This window comes from Chrysochloris asiatica, unplaced genomic scaffold, assembly GCF_000296735.1.
Source record: "Chrysochloris asiatica unplaced genomic scaffold, ChrAsi1.0 scaffold00314, whole genome shotgun sequence".
Lineage (NCBI taxonomy): Eukaryota > Metazoa > Chordata > Mammalia > Afrosoricida > Chrysochloridae > Chrysochloris > Chrysochloris asiatica.
In genome coordinates, this window is record NW_006408832.1 from 1,395,132 (window position 1) to 1,415,335 (window position 20,204).

The 20,204-nt window shown below is 48.0% G+C and overlaps 1 protein-coding gene across 1 annotated transcript in view; it reads left to right on the plus strand.

Moving 5' to 3' along the window:
* Positions 1-1,080: 1,080 nt before the first annotated feature.
* Positions 1,081-20,204, plus strand: part of D2HGDH (D-2-hydroxyglutarate dehydrogenase) — a 43,580-nt gene continuing 24,456 nt past the window's right edge. Inside the window, exons 1-6 of the mRNA XM_006875235.1 lie at positions 1,081-1,456; positions 4,859-4,916; positions 9,362-9,501; positions 10,092-10,285; positions 11,387-11,555; positions 18,581-18,724. Coding sequence (XP_006875297.1) covers positions 1,081-1,456; positions 4,859-4,916; positions 9,362-9,501; positions 10,092-10,285; positions 11,387-11,555; positions 18,581-18,724 — 1,081 coding nt within the window. The remainder of the gene's footprint in view (positions 1,457-4,858; positions 4,917-9,361; positions 9,502-10,091; positions 10,286-11,386; positions 11,556-18,580; positions 18,725-20,204) is intronic.

The following is a 20,204-nucleotide window of genomic DNA, read 5'->3' on the forward strand; positions in this document are numbered from 1 at the left end:
CTCTCTGACACCATTCCTCTTGAATTTGTCATTCCCAGTATAGTAAACCATATGATTAGCTGATTCAGAATGGCCAGTGCCAGTTCATTTCGGGTTTAATGCCCAGGATATTGATCTTTATGAGTTCCATTTTAGTTTTGACAACTGTCAATTTCCCTAGCTTCAAATTTCATACATTCCACATTCCAATTATTAATAGCTGTTTGCAGCTATTTCTTCTCATTTGGAATTGCATCCCATCAGCAAATGCAGGCATATGAGCTTTGTTCTGTCTATATCTTTATGGTCAGCTCCACTCTAAGAGGAAGCACTGCCCCAGCCTTCCAATCTGAGGGGCTCATTTCTGGCATTTTCTTTGATTGTGTCCTGCTGCTGCTCATGATTTTTTTTCTTAATGTTTTCTGTGTGTTCCTAAGTGTAGCACTGTGGGTTAGCAGGCTGGATTGCAAAGTCAGTTTGAACTGCGAGGTCGGTGGTTCAAGTTCTCCAGCTGCTCCTTGGAAACCCTATACAGAGTCGCTGTGGGTCAGAACCAACTCAGCACTTAACAATGACACCAGCGTAATGTTTTCATCTTCTAGCACTATGTCTGAGAATATCCTGCTGCTCTTCATTAGGTTCTCAGTGGCTAGCCATTCAGAAGTGCTCCACCTCTCCTCCTTGCCCATCTGTCTTAATCTGGAAGCTCTACTGTAACCTGCTGGTATTTAAAATAAAATTGCTTCCAGCATTACAGCCACACACAGCCACCGTAGTGTGACAAACAGACGGAGAGTGGTTTAGTCAATACCAGCTCACCTTACATCCTAGAAGAGGGTTCTCTCACACGTGGTTCCGACAACCACATGGCAAGAGCAGATGCCCCCAGAGTAAGGCCCCTCTAGGACCCCACCCCCATCCATCCACGACCTGTGTTCTGTACCCTCCCAGGCCTCAGGCCTGCAGAGTGGCATCCTGTCTGCTGAAGTCTAGAAGTGGGGTTGGCCGGGGCACAACGGTGCATCCGCTTTCCTCTGGGTTGGACTCCGGATCGCGTTCTTGACTGGTAGTTCCCGTGTTTTGTTTTTCTAGGGCAGAGCCATGGGGCCCCATCTCTTGTCCAGGTGGCCGGCCTGGGTCTTTAGGGTCGCTCCAGGCTGGTGGCGGAAGGGTCATTCCTGTGCCCTGCTGAGAACCTGGTGCGTGCCTGGGGTTACCACCGGGCAGACGAAGTGGCCACACAGCTCTTGGGGAGTCTGGGGGACCAGCCTCCTTGCCCACAGGGGCTGCTCCTCGGTTTCCTCTCGCCCTGCCGAAGTGATGCTGACCCAGGAGCGCTACCCAGTGCAGCGATTGCCGTTCGCGGTGGTGTCCGATGAGGATCTGGCCGCCTTCGAGCGCATCCTCCCCGGCAGGGTCATCACCAGCAGCGAGGAGCTGGAGGCTGTGAACGTGGACTGGCTGAGAACCGTCCGAGGTAGGTCACGGCTGCCTGCCCCTTGCATGTTGTGTCGGGAGGGGGCTCGGGAGAGACAGCGGAGAGGTAAGGAACAACAAAGGGAGCCGAGCTCAAGTTCAACGCCGTGCTTTGGTGTAGCTCAAGAGCGTTTCCTAAGTGGGCCTTCTTATCCTTGGAAGAAAAGCTGTGTTGTGGTGATTTAAACTGTTCAGAAAATACGAAACCCTACACTTGTTTATTGGTAATGCAGGGTACAACTCCCATTCTGTGAAGTGTGTGTCTTTACAGCGCTGTCGTAGTCTGTTAGGGCTGTCCTGGCTAGTGACCACTAACGAGGTGGTTTAAGACAAAACACATCTGTCCTTTCATGGTTCTGGAGGCTTGTTGATATTAGGTGATGTCGAGTCTGTTCTGGCTCAGTGACCCCATGTATAATGTTAACCCTAAAGGTAACATCTTCGCTTTGCAGCATTAAAAAGGTCCTTTGCAGCAGTTTCACCCAATGCTGCCTTTTTTAAAAAATATGTTTTACTGTGAATTATGTGATAGTTTACATGGGAGAACATTAGTTTTACATTCATCCTATGATATATTGTTTCATTGCCATGGTTACAATCCCCTCCATGCATCATCAACCAACCGAAGGGTATATACTACAAGCCTGCCCCCTGGTTGTCAGCACACAGCCCCTCTCCTTCTCTGGGTCTAAAGTCCCCAGCTGCTCCATCTCTCCATGTCATCATCCCTGCCTCCATCTCTGGCATCACTGCTTCTCTGGGTAGGGTCCTGCTCTCTGCTCTTCTCCCTGGATGGTCCCAGGGACTCCGCTCCTAGACTGCAAAGTTAATCACTCCCCTCCTTGCTACAAAATGACTATCTTTACATTTCTATAGCTGCCTTTTCTTAAACTTTTTATTGTGAATTGAATGAAGGCTTACAAAGCAGATCATCAGTTTTACATTAATCAAATCATATACTTAATTTCATCTTAATGATTGCTAGAAGATGAAAGAAATACTCAGAGTCACTGTACCAAAAAGAAATGGTTGATGTTCAACCATTTCATGAGGTAACATATGATCAAGAGCCAATTGTACTGAAGGAAGAAGTCCAAGGTTCACTGAAGGCATTTGCAAAGAACAAGGCAAGGGGAATTGATGGAATACAAATGGAAATCTTTCAACAAACTGATGCAGCACTGGAGGCACTCACTTACCTATGCCAAGAAATTTGGAAGATAGTTACCTGGCCAACTGGGAAGAGATCCATATTTGTGCTCATTCCAAGGAGAAGTGACCCAGCGGAATGGGGAAACCATAGGACAATATCATTAATATCATAGGCAAGTAAAATTTTGCTAACGATAATTCAGCACTACACTGACACAGAACCGCTAGAGGTTCAAGCTGGATTCAAGCAAAGACGTGGAATGAGGGGTATCATTGCTGACATTGGAGAATACCAAAAAGATGTTTACCTGTGCTTTATTGACTGTGCAAATGCTTTCAGCTTTGTGGATCATGCAAGCTTTGGATAACACTGTGGAGAATGAGTCTTCTGGAACGCTTAGTTGTACTCATGACAAACCTGTACCTAGACCAAGAGTCAGTCATTCAGACAGCACAAGGTGACACTGAATGGTATACTGGATGATATGAAGAAGAACGTGGCGTCAGGATTGGAGGAGGCTCATTAACAACCTGCGATATGCAGATGACACAACCTTGCTTACTAAAAGTGAACAGGACTTCAAGTGCTTACTGATGAAGATCAAAGACCACAGCCTTCAGTACGGCTTGCATCTCAATGTAAAGAAAACAAAAATCCTCACCACTGGACCAGCAAATAACATCATGATAAGTGGAGAAAAGACTCAAGTTGTCAAAGACTTCATTTTGCTTGGATCCACAATCAACACTCATGGAAGCAGCAGTCAAGAAATCAAACAACGTACTGCATTAGGCAAATCTGCTGCACGAGACCTCTTTGAGATGTTCAAGAGCAAAGATGTCAGCTTGAGGACTTAGATGCACCTGACCCAAGCCTTGGTATTTTCAGTAACCTCATATGCATGTGAAAGCTGGACAGTGAATAAGGAAGACCATAGAAGAATAGATGCATTTGAGTTATGGTGTTGGAGGAGAATATTGAAGGTGCCATGGAATGCCAAAAGAACCAATAAATCTGTATTAGAAGAAGTACAGCCAGAACGTTCCTTAGAAGCCAAAATGACCAAACTTTCTCTCTCATTTGTTGCTGTTGTGAAGTGCCGTCGAGTCAGTTCCGACCCATAGTGACCCTGTATAGGGTTTCCAAGGAGCAGCTGGTGAGCTTGAACCACCAACCTTGCAGTTCAAACGGCTTTGCAGTCAGATGCATTAGCCCACAGCGCCACCCCAGGACTCCTTTTCTCTCATAGTAGGAGCTAAAACAGGCACAGAACCCTGACTGCTTTCAAGGAAAGTGGGCAGAGACACACCTCTGGAAGGGATTACATTGTGATCAGAGCACATGATGGAAAGAGTTTTCATGGCCAGATTGGAATATGTACCTTCCCCATGGCCACTCCTCTGTCCCTGGTCATTGATGATTGTTGTTGTTGTTAAGTGCTGTGGAGTTGGTTCCGACCCATAGTGACCCTGTACAGGGTTTCCGAGGCTGTAAATCTTTACAGGAGCAAAAAGCCTCATTTTTCTCCCACAGAGTGGCTGGTAGTTTCGAACTGCTGACCTTAAGGTTTGCAGCCCAATTCGTAAGCACTACGCTACCAGAGCTCCTTCATTGATGATTAGTCCTGGTTTAAAAGACTTTTTAAAAACAAACAAACAAACATAGTCTCAAGATTTTATTGTCTTCATAATACAACAAAAGATGATGCTTAGAACTGGATCACTTGGCCTTTTCCCATCTTATCTTCTGTCAGTTTATGATATCTTCATAACCAGTATTGTTTAGATCTGCGGTAGGTTCAACGCTGGCAAGCCCTCACATAGTCTTTCTTTCTTGTGGCTTTAGCCTTCTTCCAGAATATTACAGTCTGCCCACCAGTGCTCTCTGCTTTTTCTGGGCCTACAGGAAACCTTTGGTACTCTGGTAGCATAGTGGTTACGAACTGGGCTGCTAACCTCAGGGTCAGTAGTTCAAAACTACCAGCGATTCCATGGGAGAAAGATGAGGCTTTCTGCTCTCGTAAAGATTTATAGCCTCGGAAACCTTGTACAGGGTTGCTATGAGTTGGAACCGGCGCCACGGCTCATCCCTACCACCACAGGGAACCTTTGCCTCTTGTACTGAGACACTTAGCAGCCACATGGCTGCCGTCCTTTGGAGAGGATGCTGCCGTCTGATGTGGGGGGCGGGTGGACGAGGAGACGCTCTGGGTGCATCGTATCTCCTGACTGACTGACCTTTCTGTCTCAGGCTGTAGCAGGGTGCTGCTGAAACCCCAGACGACAGAGGAGGTATCACAGATCCTCAGGTACGTCCCTGCCCACTGCACTCCGCCCCTGTGGCCTATCCCATGGTTTCTAGTCTTAGAGCAATATGTGTGGACGCAGACAGGGGGCACTGCTGACTAAAAGCAAGTCCCTCCCAGCAGATGTTCTCAGTCTCTGGGTATCTCAGGGTAGGGGGCCTTCTCTTTCCAAGACCATTTTCCCTGGATTGTCGTAGACAATTCGGAAACCATGTTGTGTGTGCCATGGAGTCAGTTCTGATTTGTCACCATCCCATGTGATAGAGTGCAGCTGTCCTAGGTTTTCTCGGCTGCCATCTACACAACACCAGGTCTCTAGGTCTTTCTTCCTGTAGTCTCTAACTGCTGACCTTTCAGTTAGCACTGGAGCACCTTAACCACGGTGCCACCAGGGCTCCTTTGACACCATTGTTGTTGGATGTGCTGTCGAGTCGGTTCACACTCATGGCAACTCAGGTTTCCAAGGAGCGACTAGTGAGTTTGAACCTCCAACCTTGTAGCTCAAGTGACCTTGTGGTCTAGTGCTTATCCCACAGTGCCCCCCCCCCCCCAGGACTCCTTTGACACCATAGAAACCCTAACAGCTATAAAGGTGACTGGTAACCTGCCCCACAAAGAGAACCACGAACCACTGAAGCGTGTGGGTTTGCGTTTGCTCTCTTTCCCGAGTGGGCATGTGTTTAAATGGTCTATCTCTCTGTTGGGGTCTTCTTTATAAGCGTTTTTATTTTAAGGAGCCCTGGTGGTGCTGTAGGTAACATGTTGGACTGCTCACCACAAAGTTGGTAGTTCAAACTCACCAGCTACTCCGTGGGAGAAAGAGGAGGCTGTCTGCTTGTGTAGAGCTTCACAGTCTCCGAAACCCTGTGGAGGGTCGCTCTGAGTGAGTCACAGTCAACTTGGTGTCAATGGGTTATTTTTATTTAATTTATCTTAATTTTACATTTTAGAGTAGTTTTAGATTTACAGAAAACTTGTACAGAGAACACAGGCAATCTTTACACAGTCCCTCACCCTGGACACGGTTTCTCCTATAGTTAGGGCCCCGTGTCCCTGAGGTACATTTGTTACACTGTTTCTCCTAGAGTTAGGGCCCTGTGTCCCTGCGGTACAGTTATTACACTGTTTCTCGTATTGTTGTTGTTGTTGTTAGGTGCCATTGAGTTGTTACCGACTCATAGCTACCCTATGCACAACAGAAAGAAACACTGCCAAGTCCTGGACCAATCTCAGTGTTGTTGCCACGCTTGAGTCCATTGATGCTGCCACTTGGCCAATCCATCTTGCTAGGGGTCTTCATCTTTTTCTCTAACCCCTCCACCTTACCAAATATGATGTCCTTCTCCAGCGACTGGTCCCTCCTGACAATATGTCCGAAGTATGAGAGACGAAGTTTGGCCATCCTGGCCTCCAAGGAGCACTCTGGTTGCACTTTTTCCAACACAGATCTGTTGGTTCTTTTGGCAGCCCATGGCACTTTCAATATTCTCCTCCAACACCATAACTCAAAAGTATCAATTCTTCTATGGTCTTCCTTATTCTCTGTCCAGCTTTCGCATGCATATGAGGTTATTGAAAATACCATGGCTTGGGTCAGGTGCACCTTAATCTTCAAGCTTACATCTTTGCTCTTCAACACTTTTAAAAAGGTCTTGTGCAGCAGATTTGCCTAATGCAGTACATTGTTTGCTTCCCATGAGTGTTGATAGTTTATCCAACAAGAATGAAGTCCTTGACAACTTCAATCTTTTCTCCGTTGATAAGAATGTTGTTTATTGGTCCAGTGGTGAGGATTTTTGTTTTCTTTACGTTGCGATGCAATTGGTTCTGAAGGCTGTGCTCTTTAATCTTCATCAGTAAATGTTTTAAGTCCTCTTCACTTTCAGCAAGCAAGATTGTATCATCTGCGTATCTCAGGTTGTTAATGAGTCTTCCTCCAATCCTGATGCCACGTTTTTCTTCATAGAACCCAGCTTCTCGTACTATTTGCTCAGCATACAGGTTGAATCAGTGTGGTGAAAGAATACAACCCTGTCACACACCTTTCTTAATTTTAAACCATTCAGTGTTCCCATGTTCTCTTCGAACAACTGCCTCTTGGTCCAGGTACAGATTCCTGATAAGCACAATTAAGTGTTCTGGAATACTCATATTTCGCAATGTTGTCCATAGCTTGTCATGATCCACACAACTGAAAGCCTTTGTGTAGTCAATAAAGCACAGGGAAACATCTTTCTGGTATTCTCTGCTTTCAGCCAAGATCCATCTGATGTCAAAATGGATGTCAGAAGAGACACTGAAACTTGCTCTCCAGCATAGAGGTGCTAAAGCAAATGGAAGAAATGAGGAGGTCCAAGAGCTGAACAGAAAATTTCGAAGGTAAGCTTGAGAAGACAAAGTCAAATATTACAACCAAAAATGCAAAGATCTGGAGTTAGAAAACCATAAAGGAAGAACATGCTCAGCATTTCTCAAGCTGGGGGAACTGAAGAAAAAATTCAAGACTTGACTTTAATTATTGAAGGATTCTCTGGGCAAATTATTGAATGATGCAGAAAGCATCAAGAGAAGATGGAAGGACTACACAGAGTCACTGTACCAAAAGGAAATGGTTAATGTTCAACCGTTTCAAGAGGTAGCATATGATCAAGAGCCAATGATACTGAAGGAAGAAGTCCAAGGTGCATTGAAGGAATTGGTAAAGAACAAGGCACTAGGAATTGATGGAATAAAAATTGAAATCTTTCAAGTAATTGAGGCAGCACAGGAGGCACTCACTCATCTCTGCCAAGAAATTTGGAAGACAACTATCTGGCTGACCGATTGGAAGAGATCCAAATTTGTGCCCATTCCAAAGAGAGGTGACCCAACGGAATGCGGAAATCATCAGACAATATCATTAATATCACATGCAAGTAAAATTTTGCTAAAGACAATTCAAAAACAACTGCAACAGTACATTGACAGGGAACTTCCAGAGGTTCAAGCTGGATTCAGATGGGGATGTGGAGCAAGAGAGATCATTGCTGATGTCAGATGTATCTTGGCTGAAAGCAGAGAATACCAGAAAGATGTTCACCTGTGCTTTATTGACCATGACATAGTGTGGACCATGACAAGCTATGGACAACATTGTGGAGAATGAGTATTTCAGAACACTCCATTGTGCTCCTGAAGAACCTGCAGATAGACCAAGAGGCAATTGTTCGAACAGAACAAGGAAACACTGAATGGTTTAAAATTCGGAAAGGTTTGTGGCAGGGTTGTATTCTTTGTACATACTTATTCAATCTGTATGTTGAGCAAATAATCTAAGAAACTAGATTATATGAAGAACGTGGCATCAGGATTGGAGGAAGACTCATTAACAGTGTGTGATAAGCAGATGATACAACCTTGCTTGCTGGAAGTGAAGAGGAGTTAAAATACTTACTGATGAAGATCAAAGATCATAGCCTTCAGTATGGTGTGGGAAGCCAGAGCTTTCCAAGGCTCGTGAATACCTTGAAACCAAACTTGCCTAGCAACAGTAACGTCAGCACTAGAAACTTACTGGTGAATGTACCTGAGCCATTTCGGGGAAAAGGAAATTTATGCGCTAGCCAAACCTCAATGACTTGCAGATTTGCCCTATATAAGATTGGAACTTTTTAATAAACTTTGTCACTTGCCATCAGCATGTGTCCCTTACCTGATCACTGATCCCCGCCTCTCCCTCGAGTAACTCACGGTCGGAGCAGGACTCCAATAGTATGGGTTGCATCTGAATGTAAAGAAAACAGAATTCTCACAACGGGACCAATAAATAACATCTTGCAAGTGTTCAAGAGCAAAGATGTCACTTTGAGGACTAAAGTGCACCTCACCCAAGCCATGGAACCTCATATGCATGTGAAAGGTGGACAGTGAATAAGGAAGACCGTGGAAGAATTGATGTGTTTGAGTTATGGTGTTGGAGGAGAATACTGAAAGTGTCATGGGCTGCCCATAGAAAAAGTGGAATGGAAGAAGTACAACTAAAATGCTTCTTAGAAGCCAGGATGACCAGACTTCATCTCTCATGCTTTCGACATTTTATCAGAAGGGACCGGTCTCTGAAGAAGTACATCATAGTTGACAAAATGGAGGGACAGAGAAAAAGAGGGAGCCCCCAGTGAGATGGATTGGTACTGTAGCAGCAGTGGGTTGAAGTATAGCAGGAATTGTGAGGATGGCACTGAACTGGGTGCTGTTTCTCTCTGTTGGACACAGGGTCGCTGTGAATTGGCACTTAACAACGATATAGTTTACATTCTTTGTGTGCGTGACGGAATTCTGTGGGTTTTGACAAATGTGCGATGTTGTGTTCACCAGGACATGGTCTTACAGAATAGTGTCACTGCTCTGAAATGCCCTGTGGCCCTGTGGCCCTGTGAGGGCACCCCCCTGACGCCTCTATACTCTCCCAGGTATTGCCACGACAGGAAGCTGGCAGTGACCCCGCAGGGGGGGAACACCAGCATGGTGGGTGGCAGTGTTCCTGTCTTTGACGAGATCATACTCTCCACCTCCCTCCTGAACCAGGTGGTCAGCTTCCACGGAGTGTCTGGTGAGCCACTGGGATGTGGGGGTCCAGACCCCAGCTCTGGATGGGGTGTGCGTGTGTGTATTTTGCACTTGGTCATTGGGTGGTTCATGCTGTGGGCTTGGAGTGGGCGGGGACGGGCTAATGGTGGCATTTTCTGGCACACTCAGCTCTGGGGAGTGGGATCTGTACTCCAAGCACATAAGCTATTTCCTCGTACTGCAGCGCTTCTCAGCTGCGGCTCTGTGGACAGATAACTAACTCTCTGTGGTAGGGCTGCTGCGAGCCCTGAGAGCTGCCCGCTTGGTGTGTGTGTGTTTGTGTGTGTGTGACATGCCTTCTTTCCTCTACTGTTGACCTACCATTGGTCCTTCCATCCCTGTTATCATTAACACGCAGCACCTTACCCCCTGGTCCCCTGCCCTGTTCCTCAAGTGATCACTCTCCTTGGAGCCTGCACCATGGGGCCCCAGGATGGGGTGGCCCAGCAGGGGTCCACTGACCCAGGGAGGCGTGTGTCCTAAGTGGGTCCCAGGGTGGTCCCTCTCAGGTGGTCCCTCTCGGGTGGTCCCCTTGCCTCAGGAGGCAGCTACAGTGGTTGGGTGCTGTTGCAGGGGTCCTGGTGTGCCAGGCTGGGTGCATCCTAGAGGACCTGAGCCAGTACGTGGAGGACCGTGACTTTGTCATGCCCCTGGACCTGGGCGCCAAGGGCAGCTGCCACATCGGGGGGAATGTGGCTACCAATGCGGGTGGCCTGCGTGTCCTTCGATACGGCTCTCTACACGGGACTGTCCTGGGCCTGGAAGTGGTGAGTGTGGTCCTGGACTGTCCCTGTTGCCATTTCTCCCTTACCTGCTACATGACGGGCACTCCCACATTCTCTGAGCCTTGAAGCTTCCCTGGGCTCCTGTGGACCGATGCTGTAGTCAGTGACCTCGAGTTGGGCCAGTCCTGATTTGGCTCCCAGCTGTGAACCCTGGGCAGGTCTCACTGGACATTGTGTCTACCCAGGTACAGCCAGACTCACAGGTTCCACCAGGTACTGACCAGCTGACATTGAAGGATGAAGGACTGGGCACTGAGGAGGGGACAGACAGGGGCATCCTGGCTGCAGTCCATGGGCAGCTCCTGGGCTCCAGGGGCTTGGTGTGGGAGCGAGGACCTGAGTCACCTTGGGGGCCACCAGGGCAGGGCAGCTCTCCTCAGTGGGTGTTCTCAGGCCCTATTGTCAGAGTCCTGCATGTGTGCTGGCTCCCAGGAGACTGTGACACTCGCTTGGTGCCCACCCAGGGCATCATCACCACCCCCAGATCTTAGGGGACCAGAACACGAAGGCCAGCCCAAGGCCACATTTGTTCACAAAGCAGGTTCCCTCCCAGATACGTGGTATCCATCCTGGGCCCTGCCCACACCGAACATGCCCAGATGGACATGTGATGAGGGGGTCAGGTGGTTCCTGAGGGCAGAGTGATCAGAAGCAGGTGTGGACAGGCTGCCCACTTCCCTCGCGTGCTACGTCCATCTTCGGAGCGCCAGCTCCTACTTCACTTAAGCCTGCCCTCCTTACCAGCTGTATCCATAAGTCTTTGACAAAAGCAACAGTGGGTGAGACTCAGGCTCCAGACCAGGCGACAGCCCCGCTATTTGCAGGACGAGGAGTCCAGGGGGCACTGTGGGGCTCTGCCCCTGTCCCCCAACTATCTGCCTCATTTTAGGGGCTTCCTTCTGTGGCAGGTGGGATAGGGAACTTGGCTCTGATGAGGCACGAGGAAGCATTCCTGCAGCCTGATTGGGAACCCTGGCAACATTTCTGAATCAAACCTGGGGTGTCTGTGTGCTCTGGGACTGGGCTGAGACGGCAGGAGCCCTGGATCTGAGACACCGTCCCCTTCCCTCCTTCCCTTGCCAGGTGCTTGCTGACGGCTCCATCCTGGACTGTCTGAGCTCCCTGAGGAAGGACAACACGGGCTACGACCTGAAGCAGCTCTTCATTGGGTCAGAGGGCACGCTGGGGGTCATCACGGCCGTGTCCATCCTGTGTCCGCCGAAGCCCAAGGCTGTGAACGTGGCTTTCCTCGGTAGGTTTGCGGGACTCTGAGCTGGTGCTCTGCTGCCCCGTTCCCATTCCTTCCGGCTTCCCACTTTGCTTCCACAGGGGCCAGGAAGTGGTCTTTTTGTTCACAAAGACTTGACTTGGAGTCAGATATGTTCTCTGTCTCTGGCCAGAGCTTACTTCATTCTGGAACAGCCTGGAGGGTTCAGTCACCCCTTCTACCCCGTTTTGTTAGGAAGCAGCTTGTACGGTGAGTCAGGGACATGGTGGCATCTGGCATGAGGCCAACGGCACCGATGTGATGTTTTCTGGGGGATCTCTGTGCCTGCCATGCCCACCTCTCCTGAGCCTTTATCTCAGCAAGCAGCCCCGCTGCTGTCTCCCATCTCAGAACGCGTCCCTCCAGTTCCCCGGCTTCCTTTTACGGCTGACTGAGAATAGGCGCTTCTGTCTGCTCCTTCGGCCTCCCACTAGGCAGCCTGCTTCACTTGGACTGAGCAGGGTTAGTATAGCCTTTCCTCTCTATTGTTGTTGTTGTTCAGTGCCGTCAAGTTGGTTCCAACCCATAGCGACCCTGTATAGGGCTTCCAAGGAGACGCTGATGAGCTTGAACCACCAGCATCGCAGTTGAAACGGCTTTGTAGTCTGGCTCATTAACCCACAGCGCCACACCAGGACTCCCCTCGGTTTTATAGGCCAGGAGATTTGAAGCAACGTGACAGGTTTCTTGTTGCTGTTGTTGTGAGCCTTCAAGTCGGCTCCAACTCATAGTGACCCTGTGCAGCATTTCTGAGGCTGTGTGTGACATTTATGGGAGCAGAAGGTCTCTACTTTCACCCATGGAGCAGTGGGCGGATTTAAACTGCTGACCTTCTGGTTAGCAGTCCAACGCAAACCCACTGCGTCACGTAACTCAAAGGCCAGTTACCATCACGGTGGCTGGGTCACTGTGTCAGAGAACTGTGCTCCGGAATGTTTTCAGTGGTTCATCTCCCAGAAGCCGCGGGCCAGGCCTTTCCTTCCAGTATGCCTCTGTTGTCGTTGTTAGGTGCCGTAGAGTTGGTTCTGACTCACAGGACCCTGTAGCCAACAAGATGGAACACTGCCTGGTCTGGATTGTCCTTACAGTTGTTCAGTCCCATTGATGCAGCTACTGTGTTAGTTCCTCTTGTTGAGGGTCTTCCTCCGTTTCACTGACCCTCTACCTACCAGCTGCTTCTCGGGAGAAAGATGAGGCTGTCTGCTTCCATAAAGATTGACAGCTTCGGAAACCTTATACAGGGTCGCTTTGAGTTGGTACACAATCACCACCTTCTTTACCCACTTTCTCTGGGAACTGGTCCCTCCTGCTATCTTGTTCAAAGTATGGGAGACACAGTCTTGCCTTCCTTGCTTTTAGGAAGCGCTAGGACTGTGTTTCCAGGACAGACTTGTTTATTCGTTTTTCAGTTCATTCAGTATTCTTCGCCAGCACCATAATTCAGAGGCCTCAGGTCTTCTTCAGAATTCTCCACTCATTGTCCAGCTTTACACACATGCTGTGGCTGTCGTTAAGTGCCCTGATGTGATTCCAATGCACAGCGAGCCTGCGTGGGGATTCCAAGGCTGAAGCAGTCTTTGCTAGAGTAGAGAGCTTCATCTTTCTCCTGAGAAGACTTGTACATGGAAGTGGACTTGAACTCTTGGCCTTGTTCAGAGTCCAGTCACACATGTGAGGTAACTGTCAGGTGCACCTTAATCCTAACATTGACGTTTTTTGCTCTTTAGCACTTTAAAGAGGTGTTTTGCAGCAGATTTGTGTAGTACAGTAGGTTGGTTGATTTCCTGACTGTTGCTTCCATGAGCATTGATTTTGGATCCAAGTGAAATGAAACCCTTGACTGCTTCAGTCTTTTCTGTTTATCATGTTTTCTGTTGGTCCACTTGTGAGAATTTTGGTTTTCTGTACATTGAGTTATAATCCATACTGAAGACTGTAGTCTTTGATCTTTGTCAGTAAATGCTTAAAGTCTTCGTAGCTTTCATCAAGCCAGGTTAGGTTGTGTCATCTGCATATTCCTGGTTGTTAATGAGTCTTCCTCCAATCCTGATGCATGTTGCTCTTCACGTAGTCCAGCTTCTCAGATTATTTGCTCATCATACAGGTTGTAAGTTTGCACAGGATACAACCATGATGCACACCTTTCCTGACTTTAAACATTCAGTGTCCCCTTGGGTTTTCAGATGACTACCTCTTCATCTATGTACAGGCTCCTCAGGAGCACAGGTAAGTGTTGTGGAGTTCCTATTCTCCACAATGCTCTCCAGAGCTTCTTACGATCCGCACAGTCAAACGCCTGTGTATAATCAGTACAACACAAGTAAACATCTTTCTGGTATTCTGTGCTTTCAGCTGGCACTTGATGTCAACATCCTCTTCTCCACATCGTCTTCTAAATGCAGCTTAAATTTCTGGCCGCTCCCTCTTGATGTACTGCTGCAACCGTTTTTAAAATTATCTTCAGCAAAATTGTACTTGCATATGCTATAGATGATATTGTTGAATGATTTCTGGATTCTGTTGGGTCATCTTTCTTTGGACTGAGCACAAATATGGCTCTCTTCTGATCGGTTGACCAGGTAGTAGTCTTCCAGATTTTTTGGTATAGACGAGTGAGGGTTTTCAATGCTGCTTCAGTTTATAGAAACATTTCAGAATGGAGCCTTGTTGTTCATCAGTACCTGCACTTTCAATACCATTGATTCTTGATCGTATGCAACCTCTTGAAATGGTTGAATGTTGACCAATACTTTTGGGTACAGTGACTCAGTGTTTTCCTTCCTTCCCCCCCCCCCCCCATCATATATCATTTTATTATGAATTGAGTAAAGGTTTACAGAGCAGGTCATCAGTTTTACATTCAACAATCACATACTTTGCTTCATTATATGGTTGCAATCCCCTCCATGCACCAGCCGTTAACAGCGTTTACCTCTATTCACTCCAACCACTGTCGCCACCCCCATCTTTCCTGCTAACCTCCCTATGGTTGTATATTGCCTGCCCCATTACCCATGTCAATGCATGTCTGCCCTCTAGTGCATGTATAACACACACACATACACACACACGCACAGGAATGTGTAATTGTTTAAATAACCACAGGGCATGTTCTGGAAGCCAGTCTCCTGGCCACCAACACACAGCCTTTCTCTTTCCTCGAGTCTAGAGTCCTCAGCTGCTCAGTCTCTCCATGCCACCACCTCTGCCTCCCTCTAGGTGTAGCTGCTTCTCTGGTTAGGGTCCCACGTTCAGCTCATGCTCTTCTTTCTTGGTCCTAGGGCCCTCTGTTCCTGGAATGCAGATTAACTACTGCCACCTTTTTGTTGGACAACCTCTACCTTTACAGTGTGACAATCACGATTTGGTATGATGACCACTTACTGTTCAATCAGGCCACTCCTTCACCATCTCCTTTCTCCCGACCCATCGAGACATGAAGAAAACGGTTCAGTCGGGATTCTGTCTTTCTCTGCACACTCGGAAACTAAACTCCCTCTTGAAAACTTGTAAGCCAGCCACTTTGTGCCTTTATAGCCCCCCACCCCCATTTTAGGTAGCCAATGACTAAGTTGCTTGTTTCTATCAACCCTGTGTACAAAGGGGATAGGCTTGATCCTTGATGTGAAGACAATCTCTTTGATATCCCATGTGAGTCAAGTTTTGCTAAAGGTAATACAGAAGTGGCTACAATCATACATTAATAGAGAACTTCCAGAGGTTCAAGCCAGATTCAGAAGAGGCCATGGAACGAGGGATATCATTGCTGATGTCCTATGGATCGTGGCTGAAAGCAGAGAATATCAGAAAGATGTTTACCTGTGCTTTATTGACTATGCAAAGGCTTTCGATTGTGTGGATCATGAAAACCTATGGACAACATTGAGAAGTATGAGTATTCCAGAACATTTAATTGTGCTCATGAGGAATCTGTACCTGGACCAAGAGGAGGCAGTTATACGAACAGAACATGGGAACATTAAGTGGTTTAAAATTAAGAAAGGTGTGCGACAGGGTTGTATTCTTTCACTATACTTAGTCAACCTGTATGCTGAGCAAATAATCTGAGAAGCTAGGTTCTATGAAGAAAAACATGGCATCAGGATTGGAGGAGGACTCATTAACAACCTGCAGATGATACAACCTTGCTTGCTGAAAGTGAAGACGACTTAAAACATTTAGTGATGAAGATCAAAGAGCACAGCCTTTGGTATGGATTACATCTCAATGTAAAGAAAACAAAAATCTTCACCACTGGACCAATAAACAACATTCTTATCAATAGAAAAGATTGAAGTTTTCAAGGACTTCATTCTTGTTGGATCAACTATCAACACTCACGGAAGCAGCAGTCAAGAAATCAAGTGACATATTGCATTAGGCAAATCTGCTGCCCAAGACCTTTTTAAAGTGTTAAAGAGCAAAGATGTCAGCTTGAGGATTAAGGTGCACCTGACCCAAGCCATGGTATTTTCAATAACCTCATATCCATGTGAAATCTGGACAGTGAATAAGGAAGACCATAGAAGAATTGATGCTTTTGGGTTATGGTGTTGGAGGAGAGTATTGAAAGTGCCATGGGCTGCCAAAAGAACCAATAGATCTGTTTTGGAAGAAGTGCAGCCAGAGTGCTCCTTGGAGACCAAGATGGCCAAACTTCATCTCTCATACTTCGGACATATTGTCAGGAGGGACCAGTCGCTGGAGAAGGATATCATGTTTGGTAAGGTGGAGAGTCAGAGAAAAAGAGGAAGACCCCCAACGAGATCGATTGGCCAAGTGGCAGCATTGATGGACTCAAGTGTGGCAACAGTAGTGAGGTTGGCCCAGGATCAGGCAGTGTTTTGTTCTGCTGTGCATAAGGTCGCTATGGGTCGGTACCCACTCAATGGCACCTAACAACAACCACAACAGGGGCGACGGGAGATTAGAAAACAAAGGAAGACACAAGACAAAAAAGAACTAAGTTGAGACCAGGTGGGACACAGCACTCTGATGGAGATACTGTGACACAGACAAAGTGCAGTGAGTTTATTTATACACAGCTCAAGGAGAGGTTAGGAGGAGGGTTAGGAGTACTAGAACATCTTGTACTGAAGGAGTCTGCAATAAGTGGAACTTAATCAGAAACACTGTAACTTGTGGCAGCCAGAACACTGATTAGAGCAGCTAGAATGTTGCGGAGGCTGAACCAAAGGACATAGCTAAGTACAAGGAAAGACCTTTCAAGTTCCCTGTCCTCTGAGGCAGCCCTGCAAATTCCTCAGGGGCAGCTTGACTTGGATGCAGCCCGAGTTTCTGGACCACAACTGTTCAGTTGCAATCCTTCGGTTAAACTACTCCCAAGGCTGCTCCCAACAGATTTGCATTTCTAATGGCTAATGATTGTGAGCTTTGCTCCATGGTTGTTGACTGCCCGAATGTCTTCTTCGGTGAAGTATCTGTTCATGTCCTTGTCCTTTTTTAAATTGGATTATTTCTTTTTCTTGTTAAGGTATTGGCATTTTCTATAAATGTTAGAGAGTAGTCCCTTGTCTGATATGTCATTGCCAAATCCTCCCCCTCCACCCCAGTTTCTTCTGCTTACTCTTACCTAGAGGCCCTGTGGGAGGGTCTCCTGTAAATTCCTCACCTTGAACAACCTGTGGAAGCCCAAGGCTGCATCTTTTGGAAATGCCACATGCCATCCGGGCAGGAGTGCCTCTGGGCCTGTCCTGTCTCTGCTCTCTTGACACTCTTCAATGCTTTTCATTTTGACATTTTTTTTTTGTTGTTGTTGTTCAACTAGCAATTCTTGTTGTTTTCAGTGGACATTGGTCTAAACATCCTAGTCCCCTTCACTGGACGGAAGACCTCTCCCCTCCCTTTACTCAGCCTTTACCCTCTTCTCCACCAACCACAGAGCCTCCTCTTGCCAGGGTCCATAATGCCCTCCCTGTTGCCCTCCACTGTCAGCCTCTGGCACAACCCTGCCTTGTGAGTGTGTCCATTCTCAACCCAGCTCCCCTCCTCATCCCCAGCCTCTCTGTGGTTCCCCCCCACCCCCGACCTAGAACGCTTGGTTCCCGGGGGTAGGGGCTCACAGTTGCCTTTCCTCTCTCCAGTCATCCAGATCGAGGGTTCACATTCCATCTTCATGGTTCATTTCCTGTCAGATCTCACCCTGAGCCTACATGCATCTATCTGGCTGCCTCTGGGAGGCACCATGGAGCGGTCTGAAAGGCTGTCTCCACACACAGAGTCCACAGTCCACTCCGAGAGCCCCGCCAGGCTCTCCTCTCCTGCTTCTGTGAACAGGCAGCAGCAGTCCCTGGCCCAGCTCTATCAGCTCTCGGCCTCTGCACTTGCTGGTCCTCTCTCTGGGACACTCCTCCCTGGTGCCCAGGGGCTCTCACTTCCTTCTGTCTAGATGGACCTTGTTTCCTTTCAGCCTCACTTGTTGTGAAGTGCCATCGAGTCAGTTCCAACCCATAGCGACCCTGCATAGGGTTTCCAAGGAGCAGCTGGTGAGCCTTGCAGTTCAAACGGCTTTACAGTCTGGCACATTAACCCACAGCGCCACACCAGGACTCCTTCAGCCTCACTAGTGCCCTGATGTTCCCGGGCCAGGAGTCTGAGGACACGGCTGCCTTGCGCAAGCTTGATGAACATTCATGAATCAAAACCAAACCAAACCTATTGCCAGGAGTAGATTCCCACGATCGGGATCCCATATGTGGCAGAGCTTAACGGCTCCATAGGGTTTTCAGTAGCTGGCGTGTTGTCTGAGATGCCTCTGGGTTGAATCTCCAATCTTTAGGTTAGACGTTGAGACTCTGAGGACATGAAGAGCAAAACCCCAGCGCTGCCTGTGGTAGGAGCAGGCTGTGGACTCTCCACCAGACCTGGCAGGCAGGTGTCCACACACCACACCCGTAGCCTGGGCTGGGGACTCTGTCCTTCTCTCCTCGGGGACATCTGGGCTGGGGCTGGGGGTGATGCCTCTGATTGTCCTGTCACACTTGTTGCAGGTTGCCCTGGTTTTACGGAAGTCCTGAGGACCTTCAGTTCCTGCAAGGGGAAGCTGGGCGAGGTCCTGTCGGCGTTTGAGTTCATGGATGCCGGGTGCATGCGTCTGGTTCAGCAGCACTTGCACCTCTCCTGCCCTGTCCGAGGTACTGACCTGCAGGGAGGTGAGGCCGGGTCTGTGGTTTGACACCAGGTTCCATGGAAGTCTTGAGCCTCTGTCCTTCCGAGAGAAGTAGGAGAGGACAGCGAGGCAGTGATCGCACCTCTATCCCAGGGATCACCATAGGGGATGAGCAGGAAATTCTTTTCTGTTTTTATGTTCTCTCCCAATTTGAAATCAGTTACTGTTTGATTAGCTGACCAGAGTACAAAAATAATCGCGTTTGCACCTTAGTTCATCTTTTGAATAAGCCTGCTCATCTGGCCTTCCCCATTGCAGCATCTCCACCTTCTACACAATGCCTGGAAAAGAGCATTTGAAAGGCCACAGGAAGTTATTGGCTTCTTTGAAACGTTTTCCAACAGTGTAGCTCTCATAAACCAGATCCTCCCTGCAGGCGGCACCACACTTACCAGGAGGTGGAGCAGTCACCAAGTTCTCGGCTTATGATTGTGCCATTTCCACGCTTGTAGATGAGTTCAATCACTGACTTTAGCTCTGGGTACCCCCATGCACCGCATGGTTCCACAATCCTTAGCATGCTTACCAAAGGTGCCAGTGAAGAGCTGGCGGAGGCGAAGAAGCTGCGATGCCTTTTGGACCTTTGGACTCACACATTGATGCTGCTGACCCTGTTGATTGTCAGCTTGGGTTGAGTGCCTGCCTTTTTGCCATCCCAGCCATTGGACTCTCAGCTCTGTACAGCTGCCCGTATCCCTGTGATATCATACTGGACTTTTCCCTTTGATTGTCTGGCCTTTCTTCCTCTTTGCCTTTTGAAGTGTCTTTTGGACAAACGTCTTTCTCAGGTGCTTGATCTTCAGTTCTGGAAATTCCTTCGCTTTTTCTTCAGGTTTCTGGCACAGCAGGAACCCTTTTTCTTCTCTTCAACACCCTCCATGGGTCCAGCTGGTTTAGGGGAAACAAAAGGAGCAGGGACACCTTTATTGCATTGAAGACATGGTTCCCCACACCCTTCCACATCCCCGTTAGTCCACTGAACGGAGCCCGTCACGCCATTGCTCCAGGGCTTTGAGACCCTCACAGTGAACCCATCATCAGGGACTTTGCCCCCTGAGACAGGCCTGCATGTCCTCTCACCTACCAGCATCATTGTTGTTGTTGTTGTTAGGTGCCATCGAGTCAGTACCGACTCATAGTGATCTTATGCACAGCAGAAAGAAACATTGCCCGATCCTGGGCCAACCTCACCACTGTTGCCACGCTTGGGTCCATCTATGCCGTTACTTGGCCAATCCATTTCATTGGGGGTCTTCCTTTTTTTCTCTGACCCTCCACCTTACCCAGCATGACATCCTTCTCTAGCAACTAGTCCCTCCTGACAATATGTCCGAAGTATGAGAGATGAAATTTGTCCATCTTGGCCTCTAAGGAGCACTCTGGCTGCACTTCTTCCAACACAAATCTGTTGGTTCTTTTGGCAGCCCATGGCACTTTCAATATTC